The following is a 25,742-nucleotide window of genomic DNA, read 5'->3' on the forward strand; positions in this document are numbered from 1 at the left end:
CAGGTGATACATTCTGTCAAATCTTTCAATTTACAATAAATATAAAAAAAGGTTACAAAACTTTGAAACTTTGATGTCGGCACCCAGTACTGTAAAGGTTAAAAGTTCATAACAAGTATACTAATTTCTGAAACGTTACCACTAAATATAAGAAATTTGATAAGAAGAATTGATCTCCTGTAAAGAAATTTGAGTGGTTTTCTTGGAAAATCGCTATAAAAAGTCGAGCGTTCGGGATATGAGTCATGTTCGAATATTTGGGACCAAACGTTATAAAGGTAAAACATCTTCCAAATCGAAAGGGTGATTTGCCAAAAATATTGAACTCTGATGTTCGAATAATTTCTAGTATCGGTTCAAAAAATACAACCGACCCATTTTTCTTATATTTTACTATTAGGAATATCTCACCAAGCAAATTTATCGAAGACATTCTGTGTTCTGTGATGACATGTAAAACAATTAAGATTAGACGCGTGTTAGTTTGTTTTCTGTGCAATATCCGATAAACGCTTCTCTCGTCCCCATTTGCTCCAATTGACCGACGAGGTCGCACATGCTCATCCCTTACTATATCGCATTTGCTAGCACTAGAACGGCTTAGTTTCGTATGGATGTATCTAACTGCAATGATCGATTTCTGTATCGCGGTTGGTATCTACCTCCATAATACTAAACGCGAGATCTCGTCCCTCTCTATAGGCACCGTACACAAATTACATAACGCTGAAACTTATCATGTTTGTCTCTCCCTCATTTGTATTTTTTTGTATGGACCTTCTGAAATTTGTGTACGGATCGTAAAGCTACGGTTGATCCCTTCCCTTCCCCAGCAGCATTACGTAATTCGTGCACGGCGTCATATCCGCCTTTTTTCCCTGACGAGAAAGTGGCGTTCATTCAATTTCGTTCTCGGTGCTATACAGAAACAGTTAACATCAGTTTGGGTCATGCTTAAATCCTAAAACACAGTGGTGCTTGTTTTTGCTGTTGCCGTCGCCATATGAGCGCGGGTGGTACGGAGTGTTAATTAATGCCTTTCCCCGGACCTTATCTCGTGCCACTGGCGACGGTGACAGTGGTGCTGGCGGAAGCGAGTGATGAATACGTAGAGGACAACGACATGCTGTTGTTGCCGGTTGTGCCGTCGGATAGATTATTTACAAGTGATGGCGACGGAGTGATTTCGGTAATAGCTGTCGCGACGGAACTGTTGCGCTGTAGTGTGCAATTAATAGGATTGATATCTCCACGTGGACCGGTGATGGTGGAGATTTCCTCTCCCGCAATGGCCGCCGATGGTGATGCCACTGTTGTAGTGGTGGCGCTTCCATTCGGGCTAGTTCCCGAAGTAGTTGCCGTGGACATCGAGTTGGACGATTGCGAGGAAGAGTTTAAAAGGTAGATCATCACCGTATGCTAGCATTTTGGTTGAAAGGTTTTCCTACTGGGGAGTAGGCAGAGGATGCTCAAAGCCATCACCATATGCCAGATCGAGTGGACAATATGATAGTTTTGTTTGGTTTGTAAAAAGGCATAGCAGACGAGGCCGACCATTACTAGCACACTGCCGATTGGCAAATACACTGCTAAGTAGCCTCGCGAAGGGAAACATTTCTTCGTTTTACGGCAACGAAGACCCCAACTTACGGAGATTAGGCAGATTCCCGTTAACGCTGGAGCAAGAAACACCCAAAGCGACTGTTTGTTTAGCTCAGTTCCAAAGGCAAGAAGAATTGCTCCCAGCATGTGTAACAGTGAAACAAACTGATGTCGAATGTTTGACATGGCAATCAGGGTAACCCAAATTGCCAACAAGCCACAGTAGAAATCACAGAACTGTAGTACGCCGATCTTGACAAGGCAGAAGCTGAATTCTTCTTCGCCCGAATCACAGGCATGGTAAAATGTCGAAAAGAACATTGCAAAGAAATAGATGATCGATTCTGTATAGTAGCCTCGTTTAACCGCAAAGAAAATGCTAGGCAAAAACAGTAAATTTGAAAGGGTTAACATTAGCGAGGCAAGAAGAATCGATGTACTGGACGGAACTTGAGAGTCTTCGGTACAATCCCAGCCACGATAATTGCGTAAGCACAAGCATGTCGAGAATACGAAACCACCAGACATGTAGTGGTAACATCGGCCGAACCGCCCACATCGACCCGCCACACAAGGACTAGAGGAAATTGTAAACACTACGCTTCCATTACAACTAGCGTCAGCAGCGACACTTTGTTCAGTAGCAAACTTGTGATGAACTTCGAATTTCTTGGCCATTTCGTCAGACACATCGGTACACTTCGCATCCATAATACACTCTTTGATCTTCAATGTTTCTGTTTCATTCATTTTTGCCAAACAACTGTCGTTTCCCAGACATTCTCTATAGTAGTTTGCGAATTCCGCGCAAGAACATGGCTGCTTCATGTCTAACAATATTTCGCGATATTTCTTGATAAACTCTTTCACACTGTCGATGACTGTTATCCTGGCTGCTGTTTCTGCTCCATGGCAAAAGATTCCCAGTGTCACATACCACTTTCCAGGTTCTGGAAACGGGATGTGGACCAAGCCAGTGCTGGTATCAGAGTCTGTATTGTTGATTGTAATCGCTGCTGGGAAAATATGCCTTCCATAGATACATTTGTCCGGCCACGTTGGAATCCCTGGTTCACCAATTCTCATGCAAACGATTACGGTCTGATTACTTCGGTTGGTTTCCTGTGCTGCGTTAGTTGGCGCTGCCGTTGTGCTGGTTGTCGTTGTCGTTTCTTCCACAAAGTTCTCTTGAATATCAATCAATTTCTCAGCGACTACTCCGACGTGGTCGTTACTATTCGCTTGGTGAGCGTCAATCAGAATGCTTTTCATGTCTTGACGCATAGCCACCGCAAAGCTCAACGTACCACCAATATCGTAGACATCGTTCACGTCGAATTTCATCAAAGCCGGTGTCCCTGCACTCAGGTTCAACGTCAGTGGTACGGTTCCATTTATATCCGGTAAGAGGTCGTAGTCAAACATAAAGAACTCGCGATATGTTTGTCGCAGTAGTGCATAATGTTCAAAGCCTCTACGCTGTAACACCTTCTCCGCGGTCTGCTGTCCACTCTCTTCAGCTGATTCCTTATGTTCTTCTTCCGATGATTCCACGATAGACGACTCAAATTCCATTTCTATGACATACTCCAGTTCGAGGTCCTTCGTTTCGGCGGTCGACCGATTCGAGTGCCCTCCGTCCGATTCGTTCAAGAAGTCTACATCTACGTAGTGCCATGCACTTTCCTGCGGATAGAAGTCAATGCTGATGTCTCCCGTCTGATTTGGGCAAATTATAGCATTCTGCAGGTAATCTTTGTGCGTTGGTAAAGCGTGCGCTTGCACGGCGAAGCTCACATCGCTGCAGTCGTTACATGGACGTTTGATTTGTAGCCGCCACGTGACCATCGAAATATCACTCGGGACGAAAAATTTGTAACTTTTGGGCTCGGTTTGATTGACGCTCAGCGTATCTCGATGTGAGGTGCGGGCATTAAGGATTACCGGCGTGATACGTGCCACTGCCATTTCCGACATGAGAAGCGTCTCGCAGGACGGAGCGAGCCCTATGAATAGAAGGAAATCAAAAACATTAGATTGTTTCTTATTTGATAAACTCAAAAGCGGTGGACATGAAACCTCCCCCCATAGATATATTTTTGATCCACTCACCTTGTTGTTCGATGCGCTCGTTGTTTGGATCGGTCCAGCTGATGAATGCCACCGCAAACCAATTGCCCGGATGAGGCCCATCTATGCTCAGTCGTCTCGTTATGCTGTCGGATTTGAATTGTAAATTGTGTATCTCGAATCTGTTGAGGGGATTTGGAATGTATTAGTGGGGTGTTTGTCGTTTTGAAGATCCGGTGGAAAGCGTTTGTGGCAATGATTTGATTACTTTGTTTTGTGTCCAAAACATGAAGGAACAATATTCGCATCCACCTAGAATAAGTAAAGTATGCACTGCGTTTGATCTTAAAATAAAAATAAAAATGTTATCCAACACACATTGTTAGTCTAATTTGAAATTATCTGCCAAATCGTACGCTTCAGGTTAATTATCAGACCTCCAAGAAAGAAAGACTTCCTGTTGGTGCTGCTGTTCCTCAAGGCAGCATTTTGGGAGCAATATTATACAATATTTTCACATCTGACTTACCTGAGCTACCTCAGAGATGTCAAAAATCTTTGTTTGCAGATGACACAGGCCTCTCCGTCAAAGGACGAAGCCTGCATGTCATCTGTAGTAGATTACAAAAAAAAAAAATTAATATTTTTTCTTCAGAATTGCAAAAATGGAAGATTTCTCCTAATGCTTCCAAAACTCAACTAATATAATTCCCACATAAACAAAAAGCTCTTTGTTTGAAACCTTCAAGTGAACATATTGTCACGATGAGAGGAGTTCCAATAAATTTGTCAGATGTAGTTAAGTATCTCGGACTCATGCTAGATAAAAAAATAACATTCGAAAATCACATTGAGGGCATTCAAATGTAACAAATACAAAAAATGTCCGTATTCATTTATCAACGGACAGTCAAAACTTTGTCTTAAAACAAGCTGTTGATCTTCACACAAATTCACACAAAGCCCGGCCAAGTTTTATGCTGTATCAATATGGACTAGCTGGTGTAATACCAGGAAGAAAGCCCTGTAAAGGATTCAAAATAAAATTTTGAAAATGATTCTGAATAACATAGAATATTCAATGTTGGAATATGGAAACAAACGTCCAATAAAATTGTGGGATTCCGTTTTTGGCATGCTCCGTTTTTGGTATGCTCCATTTTGGGCACCCCCAGATTTTGGCAACAAAATGGATCCGTTTTTGGCAACATTTTGTAATGTACGTCTATTATCATGGGGTTGTATTTTGATTTAACATTCTTATCCCTCACACTCATACTAATAAATTATTTGTAATACATTACCTGTTATGATAATCTTATATACCTTGCGACTGTTAAGGTTTGCTGTTGACAGCTTGAAATGAAGTAGATCATTCGTTTCCAGACAGTGAACCAAAGCGTGTCTCTTTTTTTTATTTAAGAAAGAACATTTTAGCTGGCGACGAGGTGAAAGTAAGAGTTTATTTCGCGTGTGGCATTAAGTGCTTTATGAGAAGTTTTTCTGGGAGTTCAACTGGCCAATTTAGGAGATTGCTGTGGTAAGTTGAGATCATTTAGGCATAGTTTGGTGCGGAAAACGCCTGATGAAAGAATTTGAAAGGATTGTGTGAATAGTTCTATTGTTTTGATTGTTGACGGTTTCTTTTGTGGATCACATTCCTAAGACAGTATTGTTTCTCTTGTTAAATAGCCGGTCTCGAGTGACGCTATACCCGGAGCATCGCGGAAGTGCTTTTGAGCAGCGCGGCCAAGGCAGATTGTGTTCTCAGGTTGAAAACATTCCCTGATTGAGGCTGTCGGTCGAATAATTTGAGACAAATAAGGAAGTAGTTGCTGTTGCTGGGCGTTTAAAAGTTGTTGCTGTTGCTGGGCATTTGGAAGTTATTGCTGCGGATTCGATAGTGTTGGCTGTTGCGGGACATTCCGAGGAATTCTGGTGGATAACCGGTGGAGAGATTGGCGTTGCGGAGTCGGGCTGGTACCAATCGACGGTGTTGTTGCTGGAGGTTGAACAGGTACGTGATTTTTACTTTTGATTTTGTGCTGAAATTTTGGTATCGAGATTGTTTGTTTTTTTGAATTTCATTTCCTTTGCATTTCAAGTGACGAACAAAATTTGTGATTATGGGGCTTATCGGTACCATTGACAGAGTCGTACCGAGCGATTTTTTTGGTCGACAGACTTAAAAAATAAATATTTTTACTTCTTGTGGCCCGCGACGTATTCTAAGAGCAAAATAGTGGCCCGCATAACCAGTTAGACTGAGGACCACTAGTTTAAAGTAACTAACTGTTCAGACATATTTCGAATTATTGAAGGTAATTTCATTTTTAATTTTATATAATGTGTAGTCTTGCTAATACTGTTGATTATGAAAACTATGTTTTGTGTCTGAACTTCAATTGTTCAAACTAATGTGTGTGGTTATTAAGCAATTTTAGTCACACAATTAAGTTATTTTGATAATTTTAGTCACTATTATTCAGCTGTCTGTCCGCTACTTGCCCTGGGATTCACAACGAATCCTTCAAATCATTTTCAACAAATTCCATGACAAAATCTTCGATGAATAAATGAACAGCAAGATCTTTTATGTACTCTTATGTACTCTGCAATCTTAGGCTTACATGAAGCCGTTGCGACAGCTTCGTACGATAACAATAAAATGTGTTTCTGTTAAAAAGTATGTCCTTGAATCCAACATGAATTCTACTAGATCAAGAATTTCTCCAGGAACTAGCCCTGGTTCATATCTAACGCATTTCCGAAGGCATTCTTAAAAGTTAAATGGCTTGGCTATTGAATTTTGCTCTTGTGTGGAAGTTAGATACACTGAGCGGAAATTTGTTTATATAATTCCAAAATCTTTCTTAAGAGCCAGTTCGCGAGAACCGCAACCCCCTTTCCAAGGGAAGTTGTATTGATGTTCTCCGATCAGGCTGAAATTTTCAGGGATTGTTCTACTATGTAAAAGAAAATGTTTTGCAAAGTTTTAGATTTTTATATTAGGAGGAAGTGGGTCAAAATGACCCCCAATGATTTCATGTCACTAAACATGCAAAATCACTAAAACTGATATAACTATAGTAAAACTGCACGGATTATGTTGAAATTTGGCATGATTACTCTACGTTATATAAACTTTGAGATCAGCATGGTATATGAATTTTGAAAGTACTTCAAATCGAGAAAAACAAGTTTTTCATAAAAAAATTAGTGATTTTCAAATCGATTTTTTTCTTACCAACCGAACTAGGTCAAAAAACTAAATATGACGTTTTGTAGGGCAACTCATGGGCTTTCATTTGAGGTATAATTCAGATATGCCGTTTCAAAAATTTTCGAAAAAATTTTTTTTCGGGGTACTGTTTGAACTTGAGCCATTTTGCGAGTACCGCAACCGCCTTGTCTAGAGAGGTTGTATTGATGTTCTCCGATAGAGCTGAAATTAAGAGGAGTTGTTTTACTATATGAAAGAAGATATTTCGCAAAATTTCAGATTTATGTATTAGGGGGAAGTGGTACAAAAGAACCTCTAAAGATTTAATAAATAAAAAATATACAAAATCAATTAAACTGCTATAGCTATAGTAAAAATGCACGAATTTGTATGAAATTTGGCATGTTTACTTTACGTTACATGAAATTCAAAATGAACATGGTATTTGGATTAAAAAAAATGTTTCAAATCGGGAGGTATCGAGTTACAGAACACAAAACCAGTGCAACTGCGATGCAAGGGACCATCGAGTTAGCCATGAAAACCATCTCTCAGTATGGTTCTCTTACTCGATATCGAGATACGGATTATCGAGATAGGGAGAGTTAACTGTATTTGGATAAAAAAAATGTTTCAAATCGAGAAAAATCTGTTTTTTATGTAATAAGTTTTTTTTTTTCAAATCGACTAATTTGTTGTCATCCGAACTAGGTGAAAAAATTAAATATGAAGTTTTGTAGGGCAACTTTGTTCGCAGTGTACCGTAGTGAATCAAAATTTGGACGGTACCAATATTCGGACACTCTGGTAATATTAACCAATAAAATGCTAAATTGAAGGTTAATATGTTTATTTTAACTTTTTTTTTTTGTTTTAAACATAATTGATCGCTTCACACGCATTTATAATTCAGTTATCTTTGATAAATAATTAACAAACAAAAAAATGTTACTCCAGACGAACTTTTTTTCTCAGTGGTGAACTTATATTTGTGATAGTGCCGACGAATACACCCACAACATTTATACAACTATATTGAATGAAAAATATGCTGTTTTTGTAGTTGTTTCGACGTATTAGCCTTTCTGAGGTCTTTTCAGAGAACATATCAATGTTCCCGATAAGATCAGCTCAAAGCTATAAATTGAATGGTTAGAGATACATCATATTTTTATTACTTACATTTAGTTTCTTACTAGGTAAACAAATTCAATTTTTTAAATTTATTATAGGGTGATTCAGGGCGCAATCTGTAATTATTTAGTTTAAATAAGGATAAGGATATATTCCATGAAAAACCGATCTAAAGTGTCACCGTATTCCGCGAAAATTTGCTATTTTGTTCCTTATCCGAAATAAGGATACACGTGTTTTTGCAATTTTTAATAAGGGTGACCATTTCCGAAATAGGGTGACCAGAAAAATCGCGATTTTGCATTTTTCTTATTTAAAAAAAAAATATATGTTTTGAACCACTCAACCGATTGCTCATACCGTCCGGATTTTGATTCACCACGGTACACAAATGAAAGCCCTTGAGTTGCCCTACAAAACTTCATATTTAGTTTCTTGACCTAGTTCTGTTGACCAAAAGTAGGTCAATTTAAAAAAAAACTAATTTTACAAAAAAAAAACAGATTTTTCTCGATTTGAAACATTTTTTATCCAATTACAGTTAACTCTCCCTAACTCGATATTCCGTACCTCTATATCGAGTGTTCTGTAACTCGATACCTCCCTAACTCGATGGTCCCTTGAATATCGAGTTATGGATAGTTGACTGTACCATGTTCATTTTGAATTTCATGTAACGTAAAGTAAACATGCCAAATTTCATACAAATTCGTGCATTTTTACTATAGCTATAGCAGTTTAATTGATTTTGTATATTTTTTATTTATTAAATCTTTAGAGGTTCTTTTGTACCACTTCCCCCTAATACAAAAATCTGAAATTTTGCGAAATATATTCTTTCATATAGTAAAACAACTCCTCTTAATTTCAGCTCTATCGGAGAACATCAATACAACCTCTCTAGACAAGGCGGTTGCGGTACTCGCAAAATGGCTCAAATTCAAACACTACCCCGAAAAAAATTTTTTTTTCGAAAATTTTTGAAACGGCATATCTGAATTATACCTCAAATGAAAGCCCATGAGTTGCCCTACAAAACGTCATTCCAAGCATTTTACGAACGATCCTTTTGAAAAACTTACACCAGGAGACAAGGTTTACTATAGAAATACAAATGTATCGCAAACTCAGAGATGGGTAGAAGCAACGTTTACTAAAAGAATCTCTACAAATGTCTTACAGATTGCCATCGGAGCGCATCTCCTCACGGCCCACAGGGGGCAGATAAAGCTCGTCAAGAAGAATGAGAGAAGAAGGAATGTGTCGTTCCAAGTCGAAGGCAGAGTTGCGAATAGAAGGGGAGCGAAGAGACGATATCCTGCATCAGATGATGAAGAACCATTCCATGGTTTCGAATTCTCGATCGAACCTCCACCAGCTAGGAGTGAACTGCACCCAGAAGCGTTGCAAGAGACTGCGGATACTAGAAGGCCAACGAATTTTCAATCAGTTGGAGCTCGGAAATCCACCAGGAAGAAGAAGAGAGCAGAACATGAAGACTTCCTATATTATTAGTACACACTAGTGAGAATATCAAGTGCTATCGAAAATGAAGGTTTATTATCAAGTGAACTCTGGTATACGAAAAATTGATTTGAAAAGTTGAATTAGTTGTAAATAATCAGTAATGATTTTCAAACTAAAAAGGGAAGGAATTGTAATGTACGTCTATTATCATGGGGTTGTATTTTGATTTAACATTCTTATCCCTCACACTCATACTAATAAATTATTTGTAATACATTACCTGTTATGATAATCTTATATACCTTGCGACTGTTAAGGTTTGCTGTTGACAGCTTGAAATAAAGTAGATCATTCGTTTCCAGACAGTGAACCAAAGCGTGTCTCTTTTTTATTTAAGAAAGAACATTTTACATTTTTTAAAAGCATTATTTTTTTTTTGTGAATATTATTGTGTCTTTAGGTTTAGTCATCTGAAAAACAAGCCAGCTTCACGCTTACCGCATTCTAGAGCTCCTTTTTTATCGATATTCCCCCAAATCGCACCAACTGATAGAGATTGCGTACGCGCCTATTCAATTCTAGATGGTAATGTGTTTGCAACGTTTCATGAAGTCATCAATATCTAAGAGTTTCTCCTCTCAACTAGAGCTCCAATTTCTCAGGCATTCACGTTATATGACCAGCCCACTTGGTTGTGCCGGTAGGTGTTAACAAATTTTTTTTATAGATTTGGAACAATTCGTTTGAACAAAGCACATAATTGACACAAAAGCAACAAAAATTCTATGACTCACACAGAGTTTCTATCATAAATTTCGTCACGCCTCTTCAGCTCACTGTTCTTTTAATTGTGTGATTACAAGCATTGTGTGCCTTAAAGCATACTAATTCATAAAATAAAATGCGTATTTCAACTTAGTGTCCACATAAATATTACCCATAACTTTGATAAAAGCTAAAAAACAAATGACCCACCGGATTCTTCTATACGAGATTTTTAGCGCCACCTTGACAAATGCAAACTGCACTTTGTGCTCAATAAGGTCATGAGTGAGTAGTGCGTGGCCTTTTTATTCGGTTGTATGTTCCGGAGAGAGAAGCGACGGAATCAAGACCAATCGTGTTCGGTTCGCGTTGTTCAAAAGTGGAAAAAAGAGTTCTAGTGCGGAAAAAAGAATCGTCAGTAGTGCGTGGTCTTTTGGTTCGGTTGCATGTTCCGGAGGGAAGAGCGACGGAATAAAGACCAATCATGTTCGGTTCGCGTTGTTCGAGAGCGGAAAAAAGAATCGTCAGTAGTGCGTGGTCTTTTGATTCGGCTACATGTTTCGGTGGGACAAGCGACGGAATCAATACCAATCGTGTTCGGTTTATATTGTTCGAGTGCAAAAAGCTTCGTGTTTAGCCAAGGATGACTTGGCCGGCGCCGTTATTGATCAATAATATTAGAGCTGCTTAAATTGCACTTCGAGAATATGTGGAAAATCACATTTCTTATACATTTAGATCGAAGTGCAATTCTTACCAGTTCGGATCAATCACGGAGTAGCAACCATTGACATGTACAGTCAGTCTATGCTATGCTATGCTAATAAGGTCATTAGATGACTACGATAGAAACTCTGTATGATGTTCGATATTTTAAAGAAACGATCCTGTGGGAGTATAAACGACTATTATGATTGATAAAAAAAATATACTTGGCATCCCTATATGACAATATTAAATAAACTAATATTGGCCTTTTAGGAATAACACTGTTATCGATTGACGAACTTGCGAGATGACCGGAAACTGGAATGAATCGAGAATGGAAAAACTTCCAAGACTAGCGTTGACAGTAGACATACCATGTCCACACAGTTACGGATCACCCACAGTGACGGATCACTTTGGCGTTCAACATCGGATAACGCGCTCAAAACATAAACGTTGACGTAAAACATATTTTTCTCATGTTATACTGTTTGTCTTCTACCATTTGTAATGTTAAGCACAACATTCAACCGCTAAATAACGGTGTATTTGACAAATGTTTAGTTGGTACCACACAGCTATCATTATATGGTCGTTTTCTGTAAGAAGTGCCGCCAGTATTCATAAGCTCCCACAGGTGGTAAAATTCAAATGTTATAGCATAAAACATGCTCGTTTGCTTCGATTTAGTATGAATTCATCATTGGAAAACATTTTTCTTGATTGTTGATTCTAAATACCGAATATTAGCACTTCTAACTAGTGATCCATAATATGGACCAGGAAATGATTGTTTACCACGGTTATGGATCACTTCCAAAGAATGTAGATATCTGCCATTTTTAGCATTGGATACGACATTTTCAGACAATAGCACTAAGGATAAAACTAATAAAACATCAAGGCTTGTAAATTTCATTTTTTAGCAGACAAAAATGGGTGGAAAACTTGGTGTGGAGCGAAAACAGTTCATGTCTCAGTTACTACAATGTAGTATCACGAAAAAGAGCATTTTACCCTTGATTCCAGCTCTAACACTGCTATTTTTTGCAGTAATATATGACATATTGTTAACTTTCGCCAAACTATGCAATACAGATGCATTGAGTTGAAAATCCCTTGATTTTGCACACTGATCCGTAATATGTCACAATTTGATCCATAATATGAAAATTGATCCATAATATGGTTTTCAGAAACCGATACAATTTTTAATTTTTATGCAATCCTTTGTTAATTTTACACTCAAAACAGTTTACTAACCGAAGTTACAATTTGAAACGATTCAATTCGTGCTTTTAAATTACAATTTTACGTTTTCCATATCGTTTTATTGAATTTTATAGGTTTGCCTCCACACTATTTGATCCATAACTGTGGGGTCATGGTAATACGAAACCCGAATGGTTGAGAGAAGCCGATGTGAACGCGAGCATTATGTGAAAAGAGCGAAGAGACACCTAAAATAAGAGAAAATTGAGCGCACGAACCTAAAAAAAAATTAGGGACAGAACGAAATTGAGAACAAGATTTGTAAAATAACTCCAGGTTGCGTAATCTCAGAATTAAAAGAGAGAGAGAGAGAAGTTGGCCTAGAGAGAGTGAGAAAGAGAAAAATCCGAGATTGAGCTTGATGCCGAACGAAGTGTGATTCGTAGTTCATTCAGTGTTCTATTTCCGAAGCGAGCAGTTGGTTTAATCGGCAGCTCACAAAAAAAAACCAAACAAGATGGCTAAGCGGTACGATTGATCCCAAATTCTATACCATTGGTGATCAGACTGTAGTATACTGTTTGTCATATCGAGATTCTTATCAAGGATGCGGATGGCATGAAATGATCAAAATGTTCTTTACTATATCCTGGTGATCCCTAGCTAGGTCTAGGAGTTTTCTAACTGGATTCTGGAGATTCCATACAAGATCCTATGGTATGTAGGCTTCTGAAAATTTTAAGCGGATTCTTGAGTATACTGAGTGAAATCTGAGTATTCCTATCGGATATTAGTTTTTATTTATTTATTTATTTATTTATTTATTTATTTATTGATTTATTCACCGTCTTCGGCCTTAGCCGTACAGACTGTATGCTATTCTAGACTATATTCTTAATTCTATTGCGCATTTCTTTTACCACTGGACTATCGCAGAAGTTTTTACAAGTGCGGAAACGTCAATAAAAGTGCGCAATTGCGTCAAATCGGGTAGGTGTCTTCGGGGGACTTATTCATCGTAAATCAAAGAATAAGTGCTCTGAAGACACCGACAGGATTCATTGCAATCCCGCACTTTTATTCGCACTTTCGCACTTATGAGACCGCACTTCGCAGTCCAGTATTGAAAGAAATACACAATACAAACAAATACATTTTTTGCTTATATCAAAGTCGAACAGATAAAATACAGTGTTGAAAGCATGAATACAAACATAAAATGGATTATTAAATCCGTACGTCGTCCTACTAACTGGGAGAACCAATGCATTATGGCTTCGGAGGGTGCGAGAAGGGACATTTATATTGATACTGTTAAGCAGAGCTGAACAGTCAATGCGATTTGAAAGCAAATCAAAAATGAAAACGCGTTGCAGCTTTATGCGCCTGGCGGAAACCGTCTCCAGGTCGATTAACAGGCAGCGCGAGTTGTACGAGTAACCTTAGGGAAGATCGGGTAACCAACCCCCGATGGGAACTTTGGTCGTATGCTGACAGGGAATGGGGGGTTTGCTTTTGCTTTTGCTTCTGCAATCCTTGAGCGTCTGTACTGCATGTTAGGAGCGGCTCACAACAGCGTCTGTTCCCCATGTCAGGGGCGGCTGATCATCATCCGAGTGCCAGAGAAGGACTCTAAGCTAAACTGCGCACTATGGTCCTCCGAACATTTAGGGGAAATGGTCCTCCGGATATCTAGGGGGATGGTGTCAGGCCCTGCAAGCCAGCCGTTAAAAAATCAAGCAACGAATAATCAACGATAGAATACGTACCTGGACAATCGGCGAAGACCACAGCGACGTAAAGGGACTAGCGATTGGAAGCTCGGTACGTGGAACTGTAAATCGACGTGTCGACGTGCTGAAGGACCGCGGATTCGGCATCGTAGCGTTGCAGGAAATGTGTTGGAAGGGATCAATGGTGCGAACGTTTACAGGTAACCATACCATCTGCCAGAGCTGCGGCAATACACATGAGCTGGGAACAGCTTTTATAGTGATGGGTGATATGCAGAGGCGCGTGATCGGGTGGTGGCCGATCGATGAGAGAATGTGCAAGTTGAGGATCAAAGGCCGGTTCTTCAACTTCAGCATAATAAACGTGCACAGCCCTCACTCCGGAAGCACTGATGATGATAAAGACGCATTTTACGCGCAGCTTGAACGCGAGTACGACAGTTGCCCAAGCCACGACGTCAAAATCATCATAGGAGATCTAAACGCTCAGGTTGGCCAGGAGGAGGAATTCAGACCGACGATTGGAAAGTTCAGCGCCCACCGGCTGACGAACGAAAACGTCCTACGACTAATTGATTTTGCCGCCTCTAAGAATATGGCCATTCGTAGCACCTACTTCCAGCACAGCCTTCCGTACCGATACACCTGGAGATCACCACAGCAGACAGAATCGCAAATCGACCACGTTCTGATTGATGGTCGGCACTTCTCCGACATTATCGACGTCAGGACCTATCGTGGCGCTAACATCGACTCCGACCACTATCTGGTGATGGTCAAACTGCGCCCAAAACTCTCCGTCGTTAACAACGTACGGTACCGACGGCCGCCCCGGTATGACCTAGAGCGGCTCAAGCAACCGGATGTCGCAGCGGCATACGTGCAACAACTCGAAGCTGTATTACCGGAAGAGGGTGAGCTGGACGAAGCCCCTCTTGAGGACTGCTGGAGAACAGTAAAAGCAGCCATCAACCATGCAGCTGAGAGCAACGTCGGGTACGTGGGACGGAGTCGACGGAACGATTGGTTCGACGAGGAGTGCCAGGAGGTTTTGAAGGAGAAGAATGCAGCGCGGGCGGTCATGCTGCAGCAAGGTACCCGGCAGAACGTGGAACGCTATAAACGGAAACGGCTACAGCAGACCCGCCTCTTTCGGGAGAAAAAACGCCGCCTGGAGGAGACGGAGTGCGAGGAGATGGAACAGCTGTGCCGGTCTCAGGAAACGCGTAGGTTCTATCAGAAGCTCAACGCATCCCGCAACGGCTTCGTGCCGCGAGCCGAGATGTGCAGGGATAAGGATGGGAGTATTCTGACGGACGAGCGTGAGGTGATCGAAAGGTGGAAGCAGCACTTCGACGAGCACCTGAATGGTGCTGAGAGCAGAGGCAATGAAGGACGGGACAACGGAGGAAATGCCTTCGTCAGTACTGCGGAAGATGGAAACCAACCAGCCCCCACTTTGAGGGAGGTTAAGGATGCCATTCACCAGCTCAAGAACAATAAAGCTGCTGGTAAGGATGGTATCGGAGCTGAACTCATAAAGATGGGTCCGGAAAGGCTGGCCATTTGTCTGCACCGGCTGAAAGGCACAATCTGGGAAACAGAACAGCTACCGGAGAAGTGGAAGGAAGGGGTAATCTGCCCCATCTACAAGAAAGGCGACAAGTTAGATTGTGAGAACTTTCGAGCGATCACCATTCTAAATGCGGCCTACAAAGTATTATCCCAGATCATCTTCCGTCGTCTGTCACCCGTAGTAAACGAGTTCGTGGGAAGTTATCAAGCCGGCTTCGTTGACGGCCGATCGACAATGGACCAGATCTTTACTGTACGGCAAATCCTCCAAAAATGTCGTGAAAACCAGGTCCCAACGCATCACCTTTTCATCGATTTCAAGGCGGCATACGACAGTATCGACCGCGTAGAGCTATGGAAAATCATGGACGAGAACAGCTTTCCTGGGAAGCTCACGAGACTGATAAGAGCGAGGATGGAAGGTGTGCAAAATTGTGTGAAGGTTTCAGGCGAACACTCCAGTTCGTTTGGATCCCACCGGGGACTACGACAAGGTGATGGACTTTCGTGCCTGTTGTTCAATATTGCGCTAGAATGTGTTATGCGGAGAGCCGGGCTTAACAGCCGGGGTACGATTTTTACGACATCGAGTCAATTTGTTTGCTTCGCGGATGATATGGACATCGTCGGCCGAACATTTGAAAAGGTGGCAGACCTGTACACTCGCCTGAAACGCGAGGCAGCAAAAGTTGGACTGGTGGTGAATGCGGCCAAGACAAAGTACATGCTAGCTGGTGGGGCCGAGCGCGACAGGGCTCGCCTAGGTAGCAGTGTTACGATAGACGGGGATACATTCGAGGTGGTCGACGAGTTCGTCTACCTTGGATCCTTGATGACGGCTGACAATAACGTTAGCCGTGAAATACGGAGGCGCATCATCAGTGGATGTCGGGCCTACTATGGCCTCCAGAAGAAGCTGCGGTCAAAAAAGATTCAAACCCGCACCAAATGTACCATGTACAAAACGCTCATAAGGCCGGTAGTCCTCTACGGGCATGAAACGTGGACGATGCTCGAGGAGGACCTGCAAGCACTTGGAGTCTTCGAACGTCGGGTGCTTAGGACGATCTTCGGCGGTGTGCAGGAGAACGGTGTGTGGCGGTGAAGGATGAACCACGAGCTCGCCCAACTCAACGGCGAACCCAGTATCCAGAAGGTGGCCAAAGCTGGAAGGATACGATGGGCAGGGCATGTTGCAAGAATGCCGGACAGCAACCCTGCAAAGATGGTATTCGCTTCGGATCCGGTTGGTACAAGAAGGCGTGGAGCGCAGCGAGCTAGGTGAGCGGATCAAGTGCGTATCGATTTGGCGAACGTGGGGCAGAACCGAGGATGGAGAGATGCGGCCACGAACCGAGTATTGTGGCGTGAAATTGTTGATTCAGTGTTATCTGTGTAGATGTTAACTAAATAAATGAATGAATGGCTACTGAGGAAATCTGCTCCGAAGTGGACCGTTAGAAAGTCTGGCCATCATTTGGTTCCATAACATTGATGTTACAATGTTCAAATGATTTTCTGGAAATTAAAAAAAAATGGGTTCCGATTTTGGCACGGTTCCGTTTTTGGCAAATTAAAATTTCGACTTTGTTGCCTAAAACGGAATCACACTGTATTCATAGTTTTAGACAAAAATCTTTACAATCTTCTATTACCACGAGAAATGCGTAATATTTGTAGCTTGTGTTACGTTAAGTAAATTGGAAGCATTTTTTTCTCTTATAAGCTGGTATAATCAACTCATCTGTAAAAATTCTGAACTGCTACGGAAATTGAAATGTAGTATGTTGTTAATAAATGCATAATTTAGTTTTATCAAATTTGGATGATAGTGTTACCTAACCCAGAAAGCTAGATTTAGGAATTCAATGTAATCACTACACTTTTTTTAATTATAGAGGGATTATTAAAGTATATTCAAGAAAGCCACTAATGGAACTTTAACACTTCATTTCACTTCACATTTCAGAAAAAAATTACTAAAAATCACTTAGTAAGGCGAGAAAATACCTTTAAACTCTAATATGTTGTTTATCTTGACAGCTAGGCATACTTCTTCAGTGCCGAGTGCTCGACAAAGTTCCCTCGACATTGTTTAATTTTATACAACAGCAGAGTTTCGAACATGCACATGTATACCTACATCTGCCAATCACAATACTTGTTGTAAATGACAGTTACAAAACAAGATGCCGTATAATGCTTCATGTTTGGTTCATTGTCACGACAACCTCTGATATTACCAGCTTAAGATATCACCATCTTTCCGGCAGTAGGCATCATAGAAGACTCATCATCATAGCCCGTTCCTGTAGTCAAAACAGCTCAATTCAAACTGAACCTGTCACCTATCTCCATTCCACACTACCTTAGCTTTTTATTTATCGTAAGCTTTTCTTCCATTCTGTGTGAAGTTAAGGTTAAGGAGCTAAGACCTTCTTCACGTCAATCTCGTTCCGTTGATAGGCTCTCCGCAGAAGTCTGCTCACCTCCCAGAGTTACTGCAGAGCCTACGAGTAGGAGAACCGTCGAGATGTACAAGAGTATGCTAACAGTTTTCTCGTGCCAGTCGTTTTATATTTCCCTCCTGCCACATGGCCCAATCGACTCCCCACTTGTGAGTGTGAGGATTTGCTCTGCCTTTCATCGTCAGAGATATGCAAAATGCAGAAAGAAAATATAATAAACTAGCACAAAATAACATTACCATTGGCTGATATGCTTCCTCGGACCTCCACCAGCACCGGGGTACTGAGGAGAGCCAATGCCAGCCAGCCAACGGAACTTTATAAATGTTTGCTGGAACGACCAAAGTGGGATCACGGTGATGGTGCCAGAAGGAATATTACCACCACGCGAAGTCCATTCGAGAAGCGCAACAATGTCTGAGTTGTTTGGACAAAAGTAGGTTATAAAATGTGTTTACCTGCAATCGTTAGTCGGTTGGTGTGTAGATTATATTCGGGGCCTTCCTTTGCCTAGTGGTAAAGTCTGCGGTTACAAAGCAAAACTATGTTGAAGGTGACTGGGTTCCGTTCCCGGTCGGTCCAAGAGATCGTAATGGAAAATTTCCTTGACTCCCCTGGGTATAAATTACCATTGTACCTACCACCCGATAAACGATTCGCAAAAATGCCACTTTGGCCAAGATAGCTAACTGTAGAAGTGCTCTAAGAGCACTATGTTGAGAAGCAGGCTTTGTCCCAGTTGGAACGTACTACCAAGAAGAAGAAGAACATAGATGATTTTCTGAGTAGGTGCAAAGCTGTTTATAGGATTCCTAGCATACATCGCAATGAATGACAGTAAGAAAGTTATTCTTTTCGCACGTGTGGAATCAACTCGTAGGGGTAAATGTTTTGATACAAACTAGAAAAGTTTATGGTTTCATATCATTCCAATTATATCCAGCTATTTTCAATTTGTTAGGACTTGAATTGAATCTTCTGAAGAAATCATTCTACTTTCGAACGAATAATGTTTCCGTTATGTGGCTAAATCACATATACAGATGGGTCGCATGCCAGAACAACCTGCAAAACTGTGTTTGACCTGACCAATAAATAAAAAAATAAAAATTGGCACAAATATTTTGTTGCTCAAAATAAGGTGTTTCCTCTCAATAGGGCGATATTCAAAACTGAAAAGGCAATAGATGGCTCTTTTTCAGTGGTAGTAAAAACAAAATCTTGAAGCAAAGAAAGTTCCACGGAAGATGAACTAAACAGAAAAAGTTATGTATTCACTTTACACTTGATTTCTAATCACTACTTTTTTGATCCAGTTTCCTAATTGCAAGAAATTTACGTTTTTCATTATTTTCCATACGTTTTGACAGTTCTCCGACTACCATTCTTCCATGCACTTGTGTTGAAAGTTTGAGAATCCAGCGTAGCGCGATCAGTGGGTGGAATACAAACAACAGTGTCGTCGCTCGGCGGCCAGTGAAAGAAACTGAATGTTCGAAAGGTTGTTGCCTGTACTTTTTGCCGCTGGCGCCAACTGTTACCCATGAAAATCGTATAGAATCAGTTCAAAAACAATTTCTGTTGTTCGCACTTCGAAAATTAGGTTGGACAAGGTTACCTCTACCATCTTATGAAGCACGATGCATGCTCATTAATATTCAAACATTGAAGAAACGTCGCGAATTTGCAATTGTCTCGTTCGTAAACGATATAGTTTCGCATCGTATTGACTCGATGACACTTTTGTCAAAATTAAATGTTTATGCTCCTTCAAGACAACTGCGAAGTTGTAGTATTTTTTATACAAACCATCACCGCACAAATTATGCACAATTTGAGCCTTTAAATCAAATACCATTGACTTTACTATGACGAAATCGGAACTAAAACAAAAATTTATGTCATATCAAAATTCGAACTAGATTAAGAAAATAACGTCTTCAAACTATATAATATTACGTTCAAAATTATAACAAAATGGTCTACTTCTGATTGACGACATGAAATAAATAAATAAGACATGAAATAAATAAATTAAGAACAAAATAAACAGTCGTTTCCCTATTGTGATTATTCGTTAGTGGACGAAATACCATGCGTTTCCATAATTTTAAACATAAATTGAAACATTCTCCAGCCGTATTGTTAAACTGCGCACTATCGCCCTCCGAACATTTAGGGGGAATGGTCCGCCGGAAATCTAGGGGGATGGTGTCAGGCCCTGCAAGCCAACCGCAAAAACACATAGGCACAGAAACGCCAACGAGAGAATACGGACCGGAACAATCGGCAAAGACCACAGCGACGTAAATGGATTAGAGATTGGAAACTCGGTACGTGGAAATGCAAATCTCTCAAATTTATCGGAAGCACTCGCATACTCTCCGATGTACTGAAGATCCGCGGTTTCGACATCGCAGCGCTGCAGGAGGTGTGCTGGACAGGAGCAATGGTGCGAACGTTTAGAGGTAATCATACCATCTACCAGAGCTGCGGCAACACATGCGAGCTGGGAACAGCTTTCATAGTGATGGGTGATACGCAAAGGCGCGTGATCGGGTATAGCTGATCAATCAACGAATGTGCAAGTTAAGAATCAAAATCCGATTCTTTAACTTAAGCATAATCAACGTGCATAGCCTACACTCCGGAAGCACTGATGATGACAAGAACACATTTTACGCGCAGCTTGAACGCGAGTACGAGCGCTGCCCAAGCCACGACGTCAAGATCATCATAGGAGATTTGAACGCTCAGGTTGCTCCTCCTGGTCACGTTCAGACCGACGATTGGAAAGTTCAGCGCCCACCGGCTGACGAACGAGAATGAACTACGACTGATAGATTTTGCCGCTTCCAAGAGGCCATTCGTAGCATCTATTTCCAGCACAGCCTCCCGTATCGGTACACCTGGAGATCACAACAGCAGACAGAATCGTAAATCGATGGACGGCACTTCTCCGACATAACCGACGTCAGAACCTATCGTGGCGCTAACATTGACTCCGACCACTACCTGGTGATGGTGAAACTGCGCCCAAAACTATCCGTCATCAACGATGTACGGTACCGACGCCCGCCTCGGTACAATCTAGCGCGACTAAAACAACCGGATGTCGCAAATGCGTACGCGCAGCATCTTGAGGCAGCGTTGCCAGATGAGGGCGAGCTCGATTGGGCCCCTCTTGAGGACTACTGGAGGACAGTCAAAGCAGCCATTAACGACGTTGCCGAAAGTATTGTCGGATATGTGGAATGGAGCTCAAGAAACGATAGGCTCGACGAAGAGTGCCAGTAGGTTTTAGAGGAGAAAAATGCAGCGCGGCCGCATGGTACGCGACAAAAACGTGGAGCGATACAGACTAAAGCGGAAACAGCAAACCCGCCTATTCCGCGACAAAAAGCGCCGCCTGGAAGAGGTGGAATGGAATGCTAAGAGATGAAGTTGCTGTACCGTTCTCAAGAAACGCGGAAGTTCTATTAGAAGCACAACAAACCCCACAAAGGCTTCGTGCCGCGAGCTGAAATGTGCCGGGATGAGGATGGGAACATCTTGACGGACGGACGCGACGTGATCGAAAGATGGAAGCAGCACTACGATGAACACCTGAATGGCGCAGAGCACACAGGCACAGAAGGTCAGTACAGCGAAAGCGATGGCTACGTCAGCACAGCGAACAGTGGAAACCAACCAGCTCCCACGATGGGGGAAGTTGCCTCCCACGATGGGGGAAGATGCCATTCAACAGCTCAAGAACAACAAGGCCGCTGGCAAGGATGGTATCGGAGTCGAACTCATCAAGATGGGCCCGGACAGGTTGGCAGCTTGTCTGCATCGGCTGATAGTCAGAATGTGGGAAATGGAACAGCTACCGGAGGAGTGGAAGCAAGACGTTATATGCCCTATCTACAAAAAGGGCGACAAACTGGAGTGTGAAAATTATCGTGCAATCACTATCCGCCTACAAAGTGCTATCCCAAATTCTCTTCCGTCGTCTATCACCTATAGCAAACGAGTTCGTGGGAAGTTATCAAGCAGGTTTCATCGACGGCCGTCCGACAACGGACCAGATATTTTCCGTGCGGCACGGACCAGCTTTCCTGGGAAGCTCACAAGATTGATTCGAGCAGCGATGAACGGTGGGCAACATTGCGTAAAAGTTTCGGGCGAAGACTCCAGTTTGTTCGAGTCTCGGCGGGGACTACGACAGGGCGATGAACTTTCGTGCCTGTTGTTCAATATTGCGCTCGAAAGTGTCATGCGGAGAGCCGGACTCAACAGTCGAGACATGATTTTCACGAGATCCGGTCAATTTGTTTGCTTCGGATGGATATTATTGGGAGAAAATTTAAAACGGTGGCAGATTTGTTCACCCACCTTAAACGCGAAGCAACAACAGTCGGTGAATGTGGTGAATGCGTCGAAAATAAAGTACATGCTGGTTGGCGGAACTGAGCGTGACAGGGTCCGCCAAGGAAGCAGTGTTACGATAGACGGGGATACCTTTGAGGTGGTGGACGATGTAAAGATTGATATTATATAGCAAGCTATGTTTTAATTTAGTACTTAGCAACGATGAATAAACAAGCTAGGTGAGGATTCCTACTCTTACCATACTGGTGAACGGTCACACAGAAATACTGTCTTTCATTCCGGAGAATTGGCCAGGATCTTGATCCCTAAGAATTACCCTTGAACCCTACAATCTGGCGACGAGGTGAAAGCGGAAGGTATTTTATTTAGTTTCATTATATTAACATTACCGGTTTATTCAAAAAAAAAATCTAAATGTCGTTTTCGACGAAACAATGAAAAATGGAGGTTCTGCCATTTGTGGTAGCGATTAAAATTTCAAGTTAGAAAATGGAGTTTCTACTTTTTTGGTAGCGATCGGATTATGCATTCAAAGTGGAGTTTCTACTATTTAAGTAGCGTTCGGATTTAGGATCCATAGAATGGAGTTTCTACCATTTCGGTAGCGATCGATTTAGAGCTCGAATTAAGAACGGAGATTCCACCTTGATGGTGGCGATAAAATCTTATATACTCGGAGTATGTGCCTTTTCGGTAGCGAAAAAGATGTAAACTGTTAAAAAAAAACTATGGCGACGGCAGACGATTCAGTTGAATTTATTTAAAAGATTTGGGTTGTCTGAAACCAGTTTGGGATAATTGTTTATCATGTGTTTTTAAAATATTACAGATGGAATCTGATATGCGAGCTAAACCACCGTTTTGTTGCGAACACATCGAACGTTCTCGATTGGCTAGAGAGTAGAAATCTTGGTAAGGGACATTGGAGTGTTATTTCGAGGCTCATAATGTACAAGATCAAAAGATTATGAGAGCCAAAATGCTGTATCTTGGTGGTCCGCAACTGCAACGAGTGTTTGCCAATCTACCAGATACTGAGAAATTTCCTTTGGTATCTATTGCGAAACGTTGGTATGACCTTGCGGTAGAAAAACTGGATGATTTTTTCAAACCTGTGCGACAAGATACTCTAGAGAGGCATCGTTTACGAGACATGAAACAGATGAAGGATGAACGGTTTGCGCAGTTTGTTCTCCGTTTACGCCAACAGGTGGCTGAATGCGGGTTTGAAAAATCTTCCTCTGAAATCGCAAAGGTAGCACGTTTTTATTTTAATTTATCAAACTTAATTTAATCTTTGTTGTAATTCCAAGGTGCTAACTGAAATTACGCTAGTACATGTTATTGAACAAGGTTGTCTTTCAAACGAATTACGAAGTCGCATTTTGAAGGAAGATCAAACGCTGACGCACATAGAAGCTTTAGGAGCTATGATAAAAAGTGTGGAAGAACAAGTGAAAGGTCTGTTCAACTTACAATCATCCGGCGAGAATGTTTATCGTATTGAAGAACGTAAGATCGGTGGAAGAAATTTTGAAAGTTCTGTTGAAAAATTTAATTGTACCGGTAACAATCAAAACACGCGAGATCGTGCTGACATTGAAGTAGGTCACAAAAGTGTAAAAGCTGAATTTTTCGTGGTAACTGGAGGCCAACCATGTTTGTTGGGAGATGAAACGTCTAAGCAGTTGGGTATACTCAAGGTCGGATTAGATGTGAATAAAGTAACAGAAGAAGTGAAGCCATTTTCAAAAATTTCTGGAGTTCAAATCAAAATTCACACTGATCCGGAGGTCAAACCACTTTTCCAACCACTGAGAAGGGTCCTGATACCACTAGAATCTGCTGTAAAAACAAAATTGGAACAATTGCTTTCAAGAGACATAATTGAAGTCAGGACTGGATCAACGAGCTGGGTATCTCCACTGGTAGTTGTGGGAAAAGCAAACGGCGATGTTAGACTGTGCTTGGATCTGCGTCGAGTTAATGAAGCGGTATTGAGGGAGTGTCATCCGATGCCAATAGTAGACGAGTATTTGGCTCGTCTGGGAAAAGATATGATACGCAGCAAATTAGACACTCGTGAAGCATTTTTGCAAGTAGAACTTGAACCTGATTCAAGAGATATTACAACCTTCATAACAAGTCAAGGGCTATTCAGATTCAAACGATTACCGTTTGGTTTAGTTACTGCCCCTGAAGCTTTTCAACGAACTATGGATGAAATACTCACTGGCTGTGAAGGAACGTATTGGTATTTGGACGATGTTATTATTGAAGGATCCACTGAGGAAGAGCATGATCGTCGCGTAAATAAGGTTCTTAACCGTTTGAAGGGACGTAATGTGGAATTGAATTGGGATAAATGCATGTTTAAGGTCAAAGAATTGGAATTTCTCGGACATAATGTCACGGCGGATGGTATACATCCTTCAAAAGTTAAGACAGACGCTATTCTTTCGTTTCGCGATCCAAAGAATGAAGCTGAGATACGGAGCTTTCTGGGTCTCGCTAATTACATGAACAAGTTTATTCCTAATCTAGCGACTATCGATGAACCTCTTCGGAATAATTTCCGAACTCAGAAAGGAACCTTTTTCGAGTGAAAACCGCAACTAGCAGAAGCTTTTGAAGAAATTAAGAAGATTATGAGTAGAGTTGGACAGCTGTGGTATTACGACGTTAACGATCGCACTGCTGTAATGGCGGATGCTAGTCCAGTTGGTCTAGGAGCCATCCTCGCTCAATATGATAGCCAAGGGCAAGTACGTATAATCAGTTATGCTTCAAAATTATTGACTGATACGGAATCACGATACTGTCAGACAGAAAAAGAAGCACTTGCTCTTGTCTGGGCAGTTGAAAGGTTTCAAGTGTACCTATTGGGAAAACAATTTGATCTAGTGACAGATTGGAAAGCATTGCAGTTTCTGTTTACTCCTAGGTCTAAGCCATGCGCTCGGATAGAAAGATGGGTACTCCGTTTACAAGCGTTTGAGTACAATGTGGTTAATATTTCTGGCGAAAATAATGCAGCTGATGCTTTGTCCAGATTAGCTGTGTTGGATTCCAAGCCTTTCGATATTCATGAAGAGTTGCTAATTCGAGAAATAGTGACATCCGCAGCTAATTCGATGGCGTTAAATTGGGAAGAACTCGAAAAGGAGTCTATAGAAGATGAAGAAATTCAAAACGTACAAGAATTGATCAGAACAGATCAGCAAATGAAACTTCAGTTGGCATACAGAGTTATTGCCAAAGAGTTGTGTCAAGTTGAAAATGTACTACTTCGAACAGATCGTCTAGTTATTCCTGGAAGGCTTAGAAATCGGGTTCTGTCATTGGCGCATGAAGGGCATCCGGGTAGCAGAATGATGAAAACGCATTTACGAACACATGCATGGTGGCCGA

The 25,742-nt window shown here is 41.4% G+C and overlaps 1 protein-coding gene and 1 long non-coding RNA gene across 4 annotated transcripts in view; one reads left to right on the forward strand and one right to left on the reverse strand.

Moving 5' to 3' along the window:
- Positions 1–594: 594 nt before the first annotated feature.
- The window catches only part of LOC5568338, a 338,997-nt gene continuing 313,849 nt past the window's right edge, over positions 595–25,742 (reverse strand). For all 3 annotated transcript variants that reach the window (XM_021855055.1, XM_021855048.1, XM_001657942.2), the window contains 2 exons: positions 3,715–3,854; positions 595–3,608 (listed from right to left, as the gene is read on the reverse strand). In XM_021855055.1, coding sequence (XP_021710747.1) covers positions 1,420–3,608; positions 3,715–3,854 — 2,329 coding nt within the window. In that variant the 3' untranslated portion in view covers positions 595–1,419. The remainder of the gene's footprint in view (positions 3,609–3,714; positions 3,855–25,742) is intronic.
- On the forward strand, positions 4,891–9,866 carry LOC110679662. The gene is made up of 3 exons (XR_002502690.1): positions 4,891–5,212; positions 5,365–5,689; positions 9,212–9,866. It is a non-coding gene; the product is annotated as an uncharacterized LOC110679662 (long non-coding RNA).

The sequence above is a fragment of the Aedes aegypti genome, chromosome 1, assembly GCF_002204515.2.
Source record: "Aedes aegypti strain LVP_AGWG chromosome 1, AaegL5.0 Primary Assembly, whole genome shotgun sequence".
NCBI lineage: Eukaryota > Metazoa > Arthropoda > Insecta > Diptera > Culicidae > Aedes > Aedes aegypti.